At 41.3% G+C, this 20,151-nt stretch overlaps 3 protein-coding genes across 6 annotated transcripts in view; 1 reads left to right on the forward strand and 2 right to left on the reverse strand.

Moving 5' to 3' along the window:
* tln2a (talin 2a) overlaps window positions 1-6,795 on the reverse strand; it is an 89,139-nt gene extending 82,344 nt beyond the window's left edge. For 2 of the 4 annotated variants that reach the window (XM_069521668.1, XM_020080054.2), the window contains exon 1: window positions 6,608-6,793. The gene's annotated coding sequence lies outside the window, so the exon portion shown is untranslated. Of the gene's footprint in view, window positions 1-6,244; window positions 6,471-6,607 lie in introns of those variants that run through there. The other 2 variants (XM_069521659.1, XM_069521675.1) reach the window with 2 other exon arrangements.
* Window positions 6,796-9,570: 2,775 nt separating this feature from the next.
* ddx28 (DEAD (Asp-Glu-Ala-Asp) box polypeptide 28) lies at window positions 9,571-11,767 on the reverse strand. The gene has a single exon (XM_020080348.2). The coding sequence runs from the start codon at window positions 11,547-11,549 to the stop codon at window positions 9,876-9,878; it is 1,674 nt and encodes a 557-aa protein (XP_019935907.2). The 5' UTR covers window positions 11,550-11,767; the 3' UTR covers window positions 9,571-9,875.
* A 5,791-nt stretch (window positions 11,768-17,558) lies between these two features.
* nfatc3a (nuclear factor of activated T cells 3a) overlaps window positions 17,559-20,151 on the forward strand; it is a 61,380-nt gene continuing 58,787 nt past the window's right edge. Inside the window, exon 1 of the mRNA XM_020080277.2 lies at window positions 17,559-18,118. Within this exon, the coding sequence (XP_019935836.2) occupies window positions 18,028-18,118 (91 nt within the window). The 5' untranslated portion in view covers window positions 17,559-18,027. The remainder of the gene's footprint in view (window positions 18,119-20,151) is intronic.

Consider the following 20,151-nt stretch of genomic DNA (forward strand, 5'->3'; position numbering starts at 1 on the left):
GCATTTAGCAGATAATCGAATGAGTAGAAAATAAATGAATTTCCTTACGGCCACTTGTACAGGAGAGAGTGTTACATGTTTCACTTTCTGTCTGCAGACCCTCTAATTCTGTCTGGGGAAGCAAACCAGCAATCTCTATTTAATAGGCATGCTCCTCTAACCTTTTAGCAATTACTGCATTTCCTGGTTTCTTTGGCAGGATCAAACACCCCCCCCCCCCCCCAAGAACAAGGGAGAGGGGGTAAGATGGAAAATTAATTTTACTGCCCAAAGACATACAAGTTAAATGTTCGGAGAGAAATGCAAAAATTAGAGGGTGTCATGTAGTAACATGGTTCAACAGGGTCTCCACTCAGTGCAGTGTGCTTATGAAGTGGGAGCAGCAGATGCACGATGAGGTTACATTTCTGTCCTGGTGACTTAAGAGGCATGAGTCTCGAGGTGGCGGCTATGGCAGCAGGGATTTCTGCCAGAGATGCAGTCCAGTAATAGCTGAAGAGCTCAGCTGTAACCTGAAACGTCTTTCAGAACAGATACTCTTTCAGCCCGAGGCCTAAGATGATGGTACGCTTTGGCCAAAACCCCTTGAATTGCCTGTGGATTTGGCCCATGAACTGGTGATCAGTGTAAGACAGTATGATTTCTCTATTTAATTATATTGACAGTAAGTTTTTACAGTTGCTCCCCAAGAAAAACTGTTTCATTATCGCAAAGCGTACGAGTGCAACATTAAAATAAGAGTAAAGTCAGTGACAATAAACTGGATATAAGTACTTAAATTACCAGAATAAAAAGGGTAATGGCATTTTTATAATCATAAGCAGCACATTTTAACAAGTGTTTGCTTATTTATAGCAAAAAAGCTGTTACATATCCTATGACGAGCAGTCCCAGGAGGCTAATAAAGAAGCCACTTAACATTCACAAATAGCTGGTTTTTCATTACAGAGTGACAGACTTTAACAGGAGCCCTCCACCTAATTTCGCCGCAGGGAACTTTAAAATTTAATGTCATATTTAAATCTGAATTATGTTCTTAAGTTAACGATCTTATGAATACTGTTACACACACTGCAATCTCAACCATAGTGTCCTGTTTAAGCATGTGTATGTAAAAACTTTGATTAGATCTAAATCAATGACATTACAAATATCCACAAGACCTTTATTTTTTTGCATTTATTGTGTTCGACTGGGATAACAGTTCAAATTAACAATTATATTCAAAACGCCTAATAAGTGGTAGGCAGCATGAGTTTCCATCCCCTGTCACTATGACAACCATACTGGATACTGCTTCACCAGACTGATCAGCATGACCGAACAAATTTTTGTATTTTTAAACCTGCCTGAGGTCCACTGACTTATATCATAGCACATGCGGAGGCTGCTGCGGGGCAACACTTGCTCAGACAGGGTGCTCTTCCAGATTCATACTTCATGTTTAATTATAGACTGAAAAAAGTTAAAATCACAGTAATCCAGAGTATTTAAAACCAATCAATCAGCAACGGCTACGATTGTACAACTAGTTCTACATGTTTCTTGAAGACCACCAGTATTGGCTTTTATTTAATGCTGTGTATGTTGCATGGTGGATTGAGTGGGATGCAGGCAGAGCTCAGTGGGAGGTGGGAAAATGCAGAAAGTAGAAGGGAGGTGCTCATAAGCCTCTGGTGCATCCACCCGGCAATGACTAAGCATCCAAAACTCACACATTGTTGTAGCCCAATCCAACTACTTTCATAATGATGAGTCCCCACTGAGCAGAGAGATTCTCTCAGGGAATAAAATGATGGATACATGTAGCATATACACTTGTCTGCCAATAGTAACAGCAAACTAACTTCTCCCAAAATTGCCACTACTGTCGTCCACTCAAAGTGCATTATTTGTAATGTAGTCATTTTAGTGCGACGCAAAACATCTCGCCTCTAAATTATTTCCTCTATTTAAGTCACAAATCAAATATTAACTTGAAATGTTCAGCTTTATTTTAACTCACTATATCTCACATAACTGTTTTACATGGATTATTAACTTAATAAAACAACCCACGCAACAAAAGTCGGTTTAATCTAGTCGTCACATCACAACGTTCCCACTTCAACTTTGTTCACTTGCTTCAATGCAGATCGACAAGAGGGACAGAATCTTTTTAAACTTGAACATCAATATCTTGATTTTCCTACTGAATGTGCTGCCCATGCTTCATTTGAAATTCGAGCTTTATAAAACAGACACTTGAATATTGCGTGAGCTGACTACATGTTGCTCATTACAGAGAGCCCCTTTTAAAATGAGACTGTGGCAAGAACAAGGGACAGTGTAAAGTGATTCAATGTGTTTTCTGTCTGATAGCGTCTGAAACCAAGCAAGCACTGACTGCGCACACACACACACACACACGAAAGGCCCTGAGGCCCCGCACAGGAAGACCTGCTAGGAATCTTGTGATTTGACTCTTATGTTTAAAAGGTACACATGCCTTGGCTTAGTCACAACAAAGTGTGAAATTCTGTGATATTGTTAACTTGAACTAGGCCAGACATTCCTCCACCTCCATTCATACCTCTACCCCACTCACACTGAAGGACTCTCCGCACTGAGCACATCACGACTTCTCCAGAACAGTCTCAAAATGTTTGTCGGCAATCTGGAAGGTATTAATATGCATAAACTGAAGAAACACAATTTGCAGAAAGTAAATATACTGAATGTATGTTGCAGAAAACACGTCCACCATTAATAACATCAAAGATGGGGTTTGCGTTCATCAAAATTGTAAGGATTATAAATAAGCGTGTTACGTTTAGGCAATGACAACAATATTCTGATGAATCCACTATGTGAGGAATCATTCTGTTACTCCATCACTAAGGCTGAGGAAAGTGTGTGGGTTTGTGTTACATGAACATGTAACATCAGCCTCAAAGGGTCTCTACATACAGTGGATGGAAAAACAGCCGACTGGCTAACTAGCTAACAGTGCTAAGTAGATATGGTGCAATTGGGGGCGTCCAAATTAAAATGTTCCATTACCTTGACTAAAACTGCAGAGTTCTTTGAGACATTTTCGATAATTTACACAAGTCGACAAAATATATAACATATGTCCAGTTGTTTTTTTAATGAAGAATTGTTAAATACTACATCTTTAATTAAAAGTAATGCTGTATTACATCGTAGGCCCTTGCATGGCATACATGAGCTTAATTAATGTGACAGGTTTGCTTATTTAGAGGACCCATCGTGTCAACAGAAGGTTGGAGTCAGAGATCACCGAAGAGGCAGAGTCCTAAAAACAAGGGGCTGCAAGATACCAAGTTCCAAATATGAAAAATGAAAATAATGGCAACCATGAATGAATGTGTTCATCTTTCATCAATCATGTTTAATCCAAATTTCCATCAGGTCCAATTTGACATGATCAACAAACTGTTGATGCTTTGATGAGGAAGTGTGACAAATATTCTGCTAATAATCAGACTTCACAAACAGTAACGTATGAGATACTGTATGGATGCAATACCTCTGCCACCGAGCTGGTCATGACAACAAACCATTGGCTCCCTTCCCTCCGTCCAGTGCAGTAACATTGTACCTCTGGTGATTAAAGTGTCATTATGGGCTGCTCATTACTTCCTCACTGTGGTCACAAGTGACGGCAGAGGCCTATTTCCATGCCGGTGAAAGAGACGGATCAATAAATCAGTGATGAATGAGAGTCCCCCTCCTCTACCACCGGAAGAGATCGGCCTTGAAGGTCTTTACGAGGCAGATGCACGTGGCCATCGAGGGATAGTCCCCTCAGGCCTTTCAGAGCAATGACCAGTGTCTGTTAATTGTTTCCTCTCAGATGTCTGTATAAATGACGTAGTGTCAACATGTGTATTAAATAACTAAGCTGTTGCACAAGGGAGAATTTGTTGATCACTCTGCTTTGAGGAGATTAGTTCCAAACTACTAATGAACGTATCAGCATACTGAAGGTCAGTGCAGCCGCTAATATGATGAGGAGAAAAAAAGCATTTGATTGCCGTTTTAATGTCGGGGGAAAAGTCAGATAAGAGTTTGGTCAGTTTAACAAATGACTCTAGTGGCAGGGCTGCATACCAAGCAGCACGAGCGCTGAGCAGATAGTAACACTTTAAATACGTAGCCTGAGAAAATGACATTTTCACAGAGATGAAGCAGAAGCCTCACTGATCAGCAAAGGAGAACAAGAGGCGGCGTCATTAGACAGAGAAGAGCTGCCATTTTGAAAGGACAGATCTCAACAAAGGGCAACTTAAAGAAACGCTGACATTCTCCTCGCTGCTGCAATTTTCTCCACACCTTTATCAACTATAGATTTTTTGAGGGGGAGCAAAAATGAAATATTTAATAACTGCCGAGCGCCCCGGCAGGAAATGCCACCTTGCCTGCCACATGGATCTTAATACACAGGAGTGAAGTGAGACACACCTAAAGGGATGTGTAACATCACTCACTCACACACACACACACACGCACACAGAGGACCCTGCAGCCTATAAGGTCATATGAGTCTGACAAGCCAAGGTCTAGGCAGCTGGAGGGTTGAGTGAGAGTATGTGTGTGTGTGTGTGTGTGTGTGTGAGAGAGAGAGACAGAGAGAGAGAAGAGGGGGCATCGGGGGTCGATTTATTTCTACTCATACTGCACTGCACTGAGTGGTCATCAATACTCAATACACAGCAACTTCCCAACTGGCATCAATAAAGGTCATCTATATATCTATCTACTAGAAAAGTGCTTAATAAATACAGACCGTTTTTCTTTTGCCCATTAAACTGCCCAAGAAACTCACTTGCATTTCAAACATTTCTTGCAGCCATCTCTCTTGCTTCACCAGTGTCCCCAGCTCATGTGACCTGTCATGTCTGCCTCCCAACCAGATCACAGGCCACACACACACACAAACACATGCTATCCTTGTTAGAACACAACATAACAGCCTAAAACAAAACCTCACCACAAACCAGAACCTCAGAAATGACACTTTTCCTCATTAGGACCAGGCTTTGGTCCTCATGAGGTCTACTGGTCCTGAGAAGATCAACATTTACTCTGGAAAAGGTCCTAAAGAGGTCAACTTAGTGAGGACACTCATTGGCATAATGCAAAGCCATAATCCAGACCTAACTCTAACCAATAAGAACCTACTTATTCAGTTACCCCCTTTCTATATATTTCCACATTCTAACCCCCGATCCTACCCCCTAACCTAGGGGCAAATATATAAATCTGTGTCTACTCAACACCTGCGTCTGGTTGAATGTATCAACCCCTAACTTAACCCCTAAAAGCAGGTCTTACCTCAAAGAGCCCGTAAAAATGTGAGGACCGGCCAAAATGTTCTCACTCCATATGTATGTGCTGAAAATGGCCTTCAAAAAGACACAAGTACAAGTACACGCACACAGGCTCACTGTAATTTACTGGCTGCTGACTGATCCACACACACAGCTATAATAGTATGGAGTGTATTCATCCCTGTGCACAAACTTGGCACGTGACATTCAAGTGATGTGAGGACACGGATGATGATCAGGATGATTTCTGCAGCACCAATAATAAACAGAGGAGACATGTGATCGGTGGAAACTGTGCAGAGTATCAGAGCCTCCATGGTCTCTCTGTGAAGGGGTGTGGCAGCGGTGTCGATCCATGCAGCCATCCTCAGTTCATACAATGTGCTGTACAGCCTATAGCCTGGTGCCGCAGTGTAACCGTGCGTTATTGTCTGTATCATGTCCCTCTGTCTCCTGATCACCTTGACCGTGATCAGCGGCAGTAAGGCAGCCACATGCACATCACGCTGGGAATAAACGCCCACGGCTGCAAACATAGGTCCCCTCCTGCAAGCTGTGTAATGACTACCAGTGTGGTGAAGCAGCAATGTGTGCATTTACATCGCTTCTCGCACACAGCGGCCACGCTTTGCACATTTGTCTGTGCGCTTTTCAGACATGGCTGCGCGTAAAATCAGACCGAAAAAGAGAAAAGTTGGAAACAATCGCCTGTGGCAGCTTGATGGTAAGTTAACATGGCGGAGTGTGATCTCCTCTCCGGCCGGTGCAGTGTAACTTGGGTTAGCAGCCCCCCCTGCCCTGCATGTGTGAACTCTGTCTGCACACCCACCCACCCAACTGAGCCTCCACACGCTGCCTCAACCCTGCGGGTTCAGATTATCTAAAAGAAAAAGACCATCTTTACGCACCGGGTGAGCTCCTGCTGCTGCAGCCCCGTGCTCTGTAAAGTCCACCCAGAACCGGGCCGATGTCACCGGGGAAGTCGACACAATCACAGGCTCCACAAGTTTGGTTGATTGAAACGAGCGAAACACAACTTGAGGCAGCGATCCATTCAAAGAGAAGAAGGGGAGCGGAGGAGCGAAGACGCAGAGAGAGCGGCTTCCATCCAGCAGCACAGAAGGCTCTCTCTCTCTCTCTATCTTTCTCACTCCCTCTCTCTCTCTCTCACATCGTGCAGTTTTATTCTAAAGCGAGAGGAAGGTCAGGCACACAGATCTGTGTGTGTGTGTGTGCAGCACGATAAACAGATTAGCGGGTTGTACACCTACCTTCAGATCAGGTCCTGTGCTGGAGCATTTCACGCAGGTCCGCCCGGAGAAGATGCACATGAGCCGACACACAGAGCCGCTGCTCGGCAAGAAAATATCCTCCTCCGCGATCAGGCAAATATCCGAGGGGCCGGACAGTGTGTGTGTGTGTGTGTATGTGTGTGTGTGAGTGTGTGTGAGTGTGTGAATGAGGAGGGGGGAATAATCCTACAGTGGGAAAGAGGAAATGCGTCATTATTAATGGACCACATGCTTTGTAGTCCATTTACTCGTCTCCATGTCAACAGGGACTACAAATAATGGGTCTGAATCTCCTGATATTGATTGATATGTAGATTCCATTCCAAATGTGCATCCCATAGCAATATAATAAAATACAATAAAAGGGTATAATAAATAAAAACTAGAAAAAAATAATAATTATTGATTCTCTCTTGACCCATACAGCCTCCTTCCACTAAAATGTGTGGTAATGTGACCAGTAGTTCTTGTAATCCTGCTGACTAACATCCAAACATCACCACTGGCCCAAACACATGAGAGGACATTTAGAAATACTAATTATTTGTGCAAGTGCCCAAAAGCTTCAAAGATGAGTATTCCAGTGATTTAGAAGGGAACCAGTTGCAGAGGAGACATCATCCTGACAAAGGTTAGGAGATGTAGAAACACTGTAATCTGCTGGAATTAGAATTTGTGTCTGATATGGTTTTCTCCCCTGAGAGAAAATCTTAAAATTACATCTTGTCTCTCCTCGTCATTCAGAAATCCACAAACTATGTAAATATTATTTGATTCAAAAGTTTAACTGCTGAACACAAGGTTTTTCCTCCACTACTGAAAGTCCACACTCAGTGTCTGATTGTCTGCACTGGAAGTTTGGGATTTCCACATCACATGTGTGTAATTTGAACATTGGACCATGAATGGGTTTCCAAACTCCCCTCCAAGTATATAACCTGGATTGTCTCGTATCATGACATCACTATGACCTGATTAATGTTACTTTCTCTGCAAAGAGAAAGTTCCTGTGTTTAGAATCCATTTGCAGAATACCAACATTCAATAAAAGGCTTATCTCAAGTAATAATGTAGCTGCATGCAGCTGTAAGGACACATTGAATACACCAGCTTCCATTTATGTATCCACAGGGCGAGTTATAGTTGTTAATAAATACATTAATAATACTTAATTCTGCCTAAACTGTAGATAATGATGTGTATATGCTGCCTATGGATGCTAAATATAGGGATTTAGAAAAGACTTACAATGTATTAGTATATCTCAAGCTGCCCCAGAGCCACAGACACATGAAACTACATCCACAGACTGTGGATAACTTAATGTGATGAGGAAACTGGATGTACTGTGTGAAATTGGTGGAGTGACGCTTTCAGGCTAAGATCTGTGGCTGAAGATCAACTTCAGATGCTTTTAGGAAACGATACATTTGATAGCGTTTTTAATTATTTAGATTTTCTGGGGTCAGTTGGGTTAAAACAGGACCAAAATATAAGTTGAGGCACTGGAGACAGTTGCTTCACATGCTATAAGTGGACACTGGCTCCTTGTTGTCAGGGTACAGTTGGGTGAAATGTGAACCTAGGGGTGGGGGGCAAAGCCTTAAAGTTTCTGACCCCAGCAGGAGCAGGACAATCACAGCTGAATTCCAGACATTCTGCTGGAAGCCCCCTTGTTACCATCAGAGCTGTTAACACTGTCCCTGCGTCTGTGGCACACTCAGGTCTGTCTGCTTCTATAATCTCCAAACTTCCACAAGCACTTTCAGCATAAATCATCAGGTGTGTAACATGACAGCACTACAAACAGCCATGTCAAAATAAGACAATGCAATGTTTCCGGGGCAGGAACGTCTGCTCTGAAGATTTTTGTCATCTGTCCATAACAAAAAAAGGAAACACACTGAATCAGTTTCCACAACAGCAAAGATTTTCTTCTTTGAAATAAGATCCTAAAGATTTCCGTCACTCATGGCAGATTGTCATGTTGACACTTTTGTGGTTTCCTTTCAACAAGCACCCACAGGCATGGAAGGAGGGGAACGTCTGTTCATGTGCAGCAGACCTACCACATCAACTGCAGAGATGACAAGTGTTGCCCTGCGTTCAGTGTGTTGACTGGAGATGAATGATTACAGCTGAAGTTACATTAAAATCCACTTAACCTTTCAGAAACTAGCAGGTGACCATTTGACATCTATTAGTGACCGTGTGCTGAGATAATTGTACTAAATATAAAGCAAATACCTATCGACTGTACAGGTAATGTACTGCATGAGCTGAAGTCAGAAAAATGCCACCACCTTGTGGCCAAAATATATACATACAACATACATCACTGAAAAAGATAACACAGAGGTAAAAATGATTCAAATTGATTTCCAAATTATTCTCAAATAAGTTTGTCCTACTACAATGTAGGACATACAAGTTGCAAAGTTGTAGCAGGCAGTGCCGGCAACCTTACTCTTAGTGTGCCTTCCACTTTCTATATATTGTTAAGTGTCTCCGTAATTTCCCTGTTGGAGAGTGACTGTAATTGATTTAATAATTTTCACAATTACCTCAACCAATGAGGTTATGTTTTCACCCCTGTCCAGTTTGTTTGTTGGTTTGTCAAACTATTAAACGGATATCCGAGAAACTCGGTGAAAGAATGTGGTATGGGTCCGAAGAGAACCCATTACATTTCGTTGCAGATCCGGATCAGGGGACAGATGCAGGATTTGTTTTGTTTCCACATCTTAATAACTTAACACCAACCAGGTGTTTGCATCCAAAAGACAAAATAACAGACAACACATCTTTAAAAAACAGAACTGTGCTATCTAAAATAAAATCATATTTTTTCTATGGAGAATTTGGCCGATACGTTCTAATAATATCAAACATTAAAGGTTTTGTTTCAAAGCTGATGTAAACAAAACAAGATGAGAAGAAAATGCATTTAGGTTTTACTTTTAATTTAAAACCTTTTAACACACTTACTGCATTAGATGCTGAAAAAAAAGTAACTGCCCAGCAAAATCATTTGTGCAAACAATCATTTACATTAGACACTTGGCTTGACAGTGCTTCAAAATTATGGAACATCACACTGTTGAGTGAGTGCTTGTTTACTTTTCCTGCAGAAAATCATACCATCATCATACATAAGTGTGTGCAAAATGGGCGTGTCACAACATTACACACAATGGTAAATTTCACAGGCAGCTTTTCCACGTATGCACCTTCTTACAAATGTCTTCTACTCTTCTAACTCTAGTACTTTGGATTTTGGTTCATCGATTTCAGAATTCATCCCCGGTAAAATAGTTCTCCTACGAGCGGCAGTCTCTATCTTCTGCACCAGCTCCACATCCCACGGATGAGTCACCAGGCTGAGTACCTCCCCATCCTCCACCCCACCTGCTCTCCCCACTCTGCCAGCCCTGTGGATGTAGTCAGTGTGAGATTCTGGGAAGTCGTAGTTGACAACCAAGCGCACATGCGATGTGTCTAGGCCGCGGGAGGCAATGTCTGTGCAAATCAGCACATCCGCCGTGCCCTTCTGGAAAGAGTGGAAGATTCCTGCACGCACGGCGGCCGGCATCTCCCCTTGCAGACGTAAATGCTTAACCCCCATCTCCTCCAGGGAGTAGCCCAACCAGTTGACGGTGGCAGACTTGTTGCAGAACACCAGAACAGAGCCCCCTCCTTTGTCTTGTTGGAGCAGTTTCAGGGCTTGATGGAGCTCCAGGATTTTGTCCTCACCCTTCACCTTCATGAAGGTCTGCTTGACGTGCGGCATGAGGAAGTGCAGCATCTTACTCTTGATGACCACCATGCTGCCGAGGTCAGTCACCTGGCGGAGCACTTCCCCGACACCACCGGGGAAGGTAGCCCCCACCACCAGCAACTGGGCTTTGCGCCCCAGGCCCTGTGCTTGCCTGGGATTGCTGGCAATGTTCGCATGGCTCAGGATGCTCTCCAGCATCTCAGAAAAACTAGGGTCGAACATGGTGTCGGCCTCGTCCACCACAAAGAAGCTTAGCTCACCAAAGTCCAGGCAGCGTCTCCGCAGGGCCTTGACCAGAGCACCTGGCGTGGCCACTAAAATATCTGGATGATTATTCTTGAAGACCACCTTGATGTGTCCCACACCTCGCCCACCACCAAGAGTCCTCGTCAGCAAGCCGAACGGGGTGCACAGGGCCCGGGAAACAGCGGCCACTTGCTCTGCCAGCTCTCTGGAAGGCACGAGAACCAGGGTGTGAACTTTGTGCGAGCTCCCAGGGAACCTCTGTGATTTCCTATCCGCCTGCAGTCTGTGAATGGCGGGCAGGAGGTAACTCAAAGTTTTACCACTGCCCGTCTCTGCTGCACAAAGAATATTGTGCCCCATCATGACCTTTGGGATGGTCTGCTGCTGCACAGTGGTGGGATGGGTGATGTTGACTCCATGCAGCGCTTCCACAAGCTCCCTGCAGATATGGAGGCTATCAAAGGTCACTGCTGTTTCCTGTTCTGCTTCCTCCCGGACAGTGACACAGGGTGCTACGGTCTTGGTGTTGTTGATGGTGAAGTAGTCGCCGAAGGATTTGGGATGTTTCCATCCTTTGGAGCAGAGGCGAGGCTGCTCAAACTTGCCGAGCAGGTACCCCGCAGACTGGTTGAGGTCCGGGTTCCTGCTCCGGATCAGGAGCTTGCCTGCCCGGATGGTGCTGATCTTGTTTTTGCTTCGTGTCTGCTTCACGCTGTCGGCGAGCTTCTGCATGGAGCGAGGAACGCGGATGACCGCGACCTCCTCTGAGGAGGATGTCCGACAGAAACGAGTCTGACCGACAGAGCAAACAACCCGGCAGCGAGCAGCGAGAAGCTGAGGGGAGGAAATCCTGCCCGAGCAGAGAGCCAGAGAGGCGACCTTCACACACTGCGTCATGGTGCTCCAGCGGCCCGATATCCGCTTCGTCACAGCATACAAATATGAATGATCGACTAACGCGTGGAGGTGGTGTCAGTTCAACTCACTGGGGATCTGTAAAAGTCTTTCTGTACGTAAAGAAATCACCGTAAACCCGTTAGCATCCCGCGCCGCTTGCCACCTAAGTCGCCATGCTTCCTCGGCGAGTGTGGATGACGTTAGGTGGGCGTGCAGTGATGACGTTTGTGGAAAGGCAACATGTAGATTATAAATGGTAGAAATACAAAGAGACATTTCGGACAATATGCTTGATGAGATCCGTGTGATGAACTCAATGTCCTGTCTCTTACATAATCCTTATTTAAAATGTGCTTTATCCGGACTTGAGATCTTTTAAAAAACGTTTTAACCTTTTACACACAAAGTTGTTTTTTATTCCATTCCTGGTTCTGATCCAACTGGCTATTATAATAATTTTAGTTTGATTTAATTCTCAACCTTTTCTTAAAAGTGATTTTATTTCTGCTAATGTTGCCTAATGATTAAATATTATTCCCATACTGGTAATAAGAATAAGAAAAAGTAGTAGTAGTAGTATCTACATATCTACAACATATTTTATAACAAGTCCATGGCAATGATCTACTCCAAACAAAAGCTACAGCATGGAAATGTATTTAATGATCAACAAATAATATTGAAACATATGCTAATTATTGAGCACAGATTAAGTTTATAAGTATGTCTGTAAACAAAATATTTAATAATTGTAATGTTTTATGTTCCTTGAGATTTTTTGAATAAAGTAAATATAGTATGTCATGTAAGGCTAATAATATGCACCTACTTGTCACTTTGCCTGAGTACCAAAGTAAGACATTCATCTGAACTTGATGCTGGTTGAAAAGTTCACTTTGAGTTGAAGCTCTTTTAGGTGTTAATTGATTTTGTAATTTGAGAGGCTTTACTTTGTGGAGCTGTTGAAATATATTGTGTTAAACCGACAATTATCTCTGTTACTTTGTCCACCCCAGTTATATCAATCAATACACACCTATCAATATATTACAACATAGTTCAACAGCAGCACAATCTACATTCTCCAAATAGTTTCAAAACAAAATGAACATTAAAACTCACCTCCCTGAAGGTAGGATTCATTGCAGGACTGGTGCAACAGACTTCATTAGTTTTAGTTGGGTGTCCCTAACAAATTGGCAAGTAAGAGTACTAAGGTTTACAAGGTTAAATGATTATATGTGTATAGATAAATATCAGCTTTAAAATGGAGTAAGTATATGACAGCCAGTCAAGCTATTGAGGCTTGAGCAGAGTGTGTGTCCCTCCCTAACCTGATCATTGTGTGTACTTTGGAGTCTTAGTACACTGTATTCCTGTTCTGGCAAATCAATTAGCTGATCAGTGGTCTTTAGTGTTCAGCACTGCCTGCAGAACAGTAGTGACCTATTACAGAGACTGTAATAGACCAGAGAAGGACGAGGAAGAGACCTGTCATTGACAGTGATTGTCAGTAACAATCCAAACGACTCTGAGTTCTGGTCAAACCTCATGAGCAAAGACTGAGCCCGAAGACATAATGTAATTCATATCAATACACTTGTATTAATCTGAAAATTGTGTTAAATAAAGCAGGTCTACACGTTCTCTTATTATTGCTATGGGGCTTATTCCTCTGCTCAGTCCTTGCTTTGTAAGTGACAACTTAAAGGTAGACAGGCATAATTTCAGCACGCCTCTGCTGGGGTTCACAGGGGGATAATCCACTGTTGCTGCTTCACCACTGGAAAGTATAAACCAATAAAAAAGGACACTAATCTCACCAGGCATGCATCCAGAGAGGCTCCAAAGGGGGGCATGAGTTTCTGCAGCCTGTCCCTGATTCTCTCTGGCTGCATGATGGGAATGTTTTCATTCATTTATTTTGAGGGTTCACATAATATTATTTTCTGTAAAGGTCAGTCATGTGTATACCCTGTATAAAAAAAATCAGCTGTCTGCATCAGTGGCGCTGTCACATCTAGCATTGATCGTACATCAGCTACATCAGCCATGTGCTGGATGAATCAGCTCACCCATTGATTCATTGTGGCCTCATCACACACACACACACACACACACACACTCACACACACACTTTCAGAAACAGACTCTCAGTCACATGTTGACCAAACCAGTGCTGTGGCATGTGATTAATGAAAGAAGTGAGCTGGATATATAATTGCTTTACCTTTAGTTTTTATTCTTGTAATCGGAGATCTTATATAAATTACTGTTTTGTGTTTTTCGTCTTTTATTCATTTTTCAATGACAGTGTTTTTATTTGTTTCTAAGCAATTTTCTCATGTATTTTTACTTTTTTGTATTAGTGAAACATAATAATACAAAATATTTATATTAAAAAAGATATTATCTTCATAATGGCTACTTATGTGAACTCATGTGATGCAACATGCAAAAATAAACATAAACTTAAATGAGTTTAGTTCCCACTGTATTTCAAGTTTCAAATAATTCGGATTATGGGCTGTTTGTGCTGTTTGTGCTGTTCAGACAAGTCAATATTCAGTCTCACAGATTGACCAATAGGGGGCAGCATGAACCAACGAGGAAGATATCAAGTCATCTGAAGAGAGCAAGTTCATGCACTTTTCTTCTGAGTCTATAATATTTGAACTAAGACACAAATAAATTCCATTTCTACAATAAAACTTCAATAAATGACCGATTATTTATCATATTTTTCTGAATCAGAGAACCACACAATTAAATTAGCATATATAACATATAGTATTATTATTTCTACTGAACAGTGTAATATCCTCAGTCAGCATTTCATTCATTAACAGCTGACATTCAGTCACAGTGCCATATGATATTTGTTGACATTTACAGAACATCACACAGTGCCAAAGTGCTGCACTGCATTTCTGTGCAAACCCCAATCCTTGAAAGAATGACACCTCTCAAACAAGACCAGTGTGGGGGCAGATGCTGCATTTTTTTCTCCCCCTCATAACTTTGTATGCAAGCACATAATATCATAAACCACATCTACAGCCTCCCACATGATTTCTCTTTCTTTTTTTTATCTCTCCTCTTTAAAGGTCATCTGCAAAGATAAGAGACGCAGGTAACCTGAATTAGACTCGGGTGGGTCTGGAGACACGCCTGTCGCACGGAAGAAAGTTCAGTCAAGTGGTGTTTTTGCCACAGAGAAATATGATAATAATTTAAAACCAAATTTAGTCAAATCATTATCATTCAAAGGTAAATTTACAGTCTGGGTATAAAGAATCATTTGGATTCTTTACAACATAAACCTTGTGTCTTTCAATCAAGTTACAAATTCCATTTCACTGTAATTATTGGGAAAGTCAAATCTTTAATGTGCTTGTACAATTTTTAAAGAATGATTTTGACTCAGTAATTTTGCTTGATTGAATTATATTTTTGTTTTGATGAACAACTGACTCATATGTTGCAACAAGTCAAGAATCACGGATCAAGAGGATGTTCCAGTCACATTTGTTCTGCTTCTCTTTTCCATTGTAAGTCAGAATCATATGAGACTTGCTTATAAAGGTTATGAAAGTCACAGTATCACTGAATTGTAGTTCATAAACGTATTTCCTAACACCAGTTTATGTAAAATATTTGGGCTTCTGTTCTGTCAGTTACAGCAAATGTTCTGAGTGAAATAGAATCATTTGTGTTATTCATCAGATCTCTGTATGGATAGGAACAGTCTAAAATGGCAGGATACAATTATTCTGATTTAGTCCACGCTCTTTCAGTTTTGAGAGGAATAACCATGTTGCAGGGTCTTGTCTGTTGGAGTGAATTGCTTCAAAAGATGGCAAAAAGGGGTTAAACCCTGTGTGTTTGCTTGGAACTAAAGGCCACAGGAAATGTGATATTGATGCTTTCAGATGCATTTGTGAGCTGAGCGTCTGTACGCCCACATGCATCTAGCACATACATAACGTGGCTATGAGAAGGTGTTCTCTGCAGCAGATGTTATTTGTCTTGAGGATGGACTGATTTACATCAAAATATTCACTTGCAGTTGAAGTTATTTTCAGGAGTATAATAAATACAGACTTTTTTTTCTTGGTCGAGCTTGAAAATAGAAAATGTGTTTTCATGTGTTTCTTCAATTGTAATTTGACCATAAAAGCCCAAAATATTATTTTCAATGTCAGTAATCTTTGATGGGCAGTATATGATCGCAGTAAAGCACATGATAAAAATTTAGGATGTTTTACAACTCAGCTATCGGTGTGTGTTGAAACATTATTTGGTTGATAAAGGCATGTTCCTGATCAGCCACAAGTATAAATGTCTCTGTGTGTGTGTGTGTGTGCATGTGTGTGTCTGTTTTGTGTTTGTGTGTAAGTGATCCCGGGCACCAGTGGTCAGGTGAGTGAATCAGTTTGCAGTACAGGTAGGGGGGCCTCACACCCCGCCATTACTTTGGATCAACAACAGCTTTCCCCAGCTAACAAGAGGTTGTGAGGCAAGAGGATCATTAAAGTGGCAACACTTTGGAGGTTTAGAGCACATCAACCGCTGTGTTGCTAATAAAGATTAACCTGAGAAGATTCATGAGCTGGATAGAGACACAGAGGTTAGAGGGAGTGGAACAGACCGTGTACACTGCACAGGAGGAACTGCCATTCTGGCCTTAGATTGAACTGAATGTAACGCATTCTCAGAATAGCACTGATATTTAAACCATCAATGAAATAAAGGCATTGCAGGCATGAGTGTGCTGTGCAATCAAGAAGCAAATCCACATAAGTAACATTTAAAAGTTTCTCATTATAAATACAGGCACGAGGAGTACACATTGCATTTTAACTGGTCCATACAGATAGGTCACAACATTTCAGCCATTATAAAACCTTTGGTCTAAATAATGTAGTTTCCTTAACTTCCTTAAAAACATCCCAGTCCCACCATGTGTATAACACTATTTAAATATACAGTTTGGGCAGAAACTAAAAGCTTTTACTCAGGGAACACAAACAACATTTTAAAAGTGTTATTTAGGCTGCACCATCAATGATCCAAGCAACAATGTGGTTGGTCAAGATGTCTGCTCTTCTCTAACCACAGTCTAGCCCCATTCACCAGCCTAAATTGGCTGATTAGAAATTAATGGACCTCTGTGCTGACAGGCTCCTGGGATCTAAAGGTAAAAAGTGCATCGTGTCATTAATACTTACAATCCGGGCTCGGATTGGAGCCACACAAAGAAGTGGGGTTGAGGCAGTTGGCTGAAATCTAATGGAGGAAAAGAATAAGATAACTAGATAAAGAAAAATGGTAAAGAACTGAAAAAATCAGATGCTTACATTTTGGTTCTCAAAAAATTAATAACACAATAATAAGACAAGCACCACTCTTGATTAACATGTCCTCTTGCACATTACTTGAATTTGTATCTGTATAATGTGAAATTGTTCTATATGTACGCCTATAATTGTGAAATTCACATACACATACCATTTTTGATCACATTTTATTTTATCATATATTATAATGTGTCTTCAGTGTAAGTCCTTGTGCGATCATCTGTTTTTTCATACATCTACAAATCGTATTCACTATTTTTTGAAATCTAATAGGATTTTGTATTTCCTATTTGATCATTCTGACTATCTGCTGCTCTCACAAGTGAATTTGTGAGATCAATAAAGTTCATCTTCATATGTACAATTTTAGAATAATGTTCCTATATACCTGGTCATGGACCTCTGGTCAAAAGCAAAAAATAAATATACAACACATTTGAAAACAATACACTCCAGGCACTTTAAGGCTTTAGTAACTGTTTATTCACTGATGGGCTGTGTGTCTGTGTGTGTGTGTGTGTCTGTGTGTGTGTGTGTGTGTGTCTGTGTGTGTGTCTGTGTGTTTGTGTCTGTGTGTTTGTGTCTGTGTCTGTGTGTGTGTGCGCGTGCCCTGTGTTGTGTCTGCTGACGTCACCGCTGGAACTGCCTTGTCACGCGGGGTTAGTAAAAGTTGGGATAGCAGCTACGGAGAGAGAGAGAGAGAGAGAGAGAGAGAGAGAGGTAGAGAGATAACGGGATAACTGCAGGGAGAGTTCGCTGGATTTCATATCGCTCATTAAACTGCTGCACAGACACACAACACTTGATGTTGTGGAGCAGCGAGAGACACGGAGACAAGCGCAGGCGAGTTTGACCCAAGTTGAAGGCAGCGTTTCGGGTGGTGAGCTGCCGGAGGAAGCGGAGGCAGCGCGCTGTGTTTTCTGGGTTTTGTTGAGCGGGAAATAAAAGAAAGAAAAGAAGGAAGAATAGAAAACACGGGCTCGTCAACAGTTAGGAAGTGACATGAACAACAGCTGAAGTCAGCCGGTAAATGTGGTGAGGTTCTCGGAGAGCGAAAACTGCTCCAGCGGTCGACGGTCGAGTGGCGGGGGGGTGAAAACCCCGAGCTGTCAAACCCGATGACTACCGCAAACTGCCCCGGGACCGAGGAGCTGGACTTCCGCCTGATCTTCGGGGAGGACGGGCAGCAGCAGCCGTTAGGCCCGGCAGGTCAGTGTGTTCTCAGTCCGTGTGTACCGGCGCTAAACTTAACAAACAACGTGTTGTTAGCTGGTACTGCCTGAAACTTACCCGGCAGCTCTCGGCTCCATGCCGGCGACTCGACACTCAGCGCTCTGCAGAAGAGGAACCGACCCTTACCGAAGTGTTTATTAATGATGATTTTGTTTCTATTTCTGTTTAGACGAATTGGGACATTCAAAACCACATCAGGCGTCTTTTCCATATGATGTCCACAGCAACATCGGCTGTCATTCGCTGGACATGCTAGCGGGTTAGCATAAGTGCTGCTTTAGTCTGGTGCGAATCAAGTTTAAAACCGTGTAAAATACCACCAGTGTGTGTGTCAGAGAACTTGTCAGCGGTGTGTACCTGTGGCAGACTGCAGCAGTGGTGTGCAGGCTCGTTGTTGACATGGTGTAAGTTCAGTTTGGCCGAGAAAAGGAAGAGTTTGAATGTCACTCCATGCACATTTCTGCAAAGTGCCGCATGCTAATGTTGCCAAAACTTTTACTATCTCACTGTTTACACAACAAGCCAGAGGTAGGACAGGCATGTGCACTGTGTTACTTCACTGTGAACAGTCTATGCTGTTAGTTAATAATTATTACTGTATAGTGTCATTTCAATCAATAATATAACATTCATTTAATTTAGTTAAATCTGTGAGATAGACTGACTATTTCAGGCTGAGGATCTAGATAAAAGACAATACCATTATAAGGAGGCATGAAAAAGATTAAAATAAAGATATATGAACAATAGTTTCTTACAAAGAGACAACTATAGGTTACCAATGTCTCTATACAGCTGGATTAGATATTAGTAGTGCCTGATATTTGTAGTTATAAAATATTAATGTAAGATATAAGTTTCCACAGCTATAATGACAACAAATTGTTGTATATTGTGTGTATGCACAGTTAATTACAGCCTGTCTGGTTAAATTCAAATAAAAAAATAAATCAAGTTAAATAAATTCTGCAATAATAGAAGCACTTTGGTAAAAGTATTAAAATTAAGTGATGTAATAAAAATGATTTTTCAGTATTTATTTTCAAAAGAGAAAGAAATGGTTTTATTGACGTGAGATGGTCCACGCATTGTACCATGAAAAGTTTTGTACCTTCACAGGCCTTATGTGTGGGAGTAAAAAGTTTTGAAACCAACTCTATCTTATGCAGTGCAAGCAAGTATAAACCTGTTAAAGTTTGTCAACTTTATCATTAGGTTAAGAGATAGCCAGACCTCTTAATAATATTTTTTAATTTCTAAAAATTGCGGTTTGAATTTAGAAATATTTGTTAATCATTGAAATTAGATGTGTTATATCTCACAAATGTCAGGGGCATAAAAAATAGAGATATGTGTAATCATCAGGTAATTTTAATGATGCTTTCACATGCAGTATTGAGGAACTTCTTGATCAGATTGATGATGATGAGTCTGTCAGGACGCAGCTCCAGTCATTTTCTTTTTATACCCAGGGCAAATAGAGTGGAAGGCATACTGTACAATATGCATTAGACAATAACAATACAACACTATAGTAAACTTGAAAATAGTCTTTATTCCAGTGGATCATTGATTAAAAGTGTCTACTATGATTAATGAGTTGCCGTAGGTGCATGACACTCGCATTTCCCTCTTCCTCAGACTAAGCAATGCTTCAAAGTGAAAATTCAAAATCAAAGGACCAAAGCTGGAAGATTATGTTTTTCTGTTAAAAGGTTTCATTGGAAAAATAAAATCACAGTGGAGAAGAAGTGATTATTACAGATGTGGAATGCCTGGGTTTATTGATTAATAGAATTATAGTAGCAGCAAAGTGAATATAATTTATATATATATTTGATGGGGCAGATATTTTGGATTAAGATCGGGAAAACATTCAAGAGTTTAGTTATCTTGCAGACAAAAGAATCAGTTGTTACATGTTTGCTGATGTTGAGCAGAGATCATTTTTTGATAATTTGTTTGATGATTGCAGATGCTTGAAAACAGTGGAATATTAACTTAGAGGC

This window comes from Paralichthys olivaceus, chromosome 1 (assembly GCF_024713975.1).
Source record: "Paralichthys olivaceus isolate ysfri-2021 chromosome 1, ASM2471397v2, whole genome shotgun sequence".
Taxonomy (NCBI): domain Eukaryota; kingdom Metazoa; phylum Chordata; class Actinopteri; order Pleuronectiformes; family Paralichthyidae; genus Paralichthys; species Paralichthys olivaceus.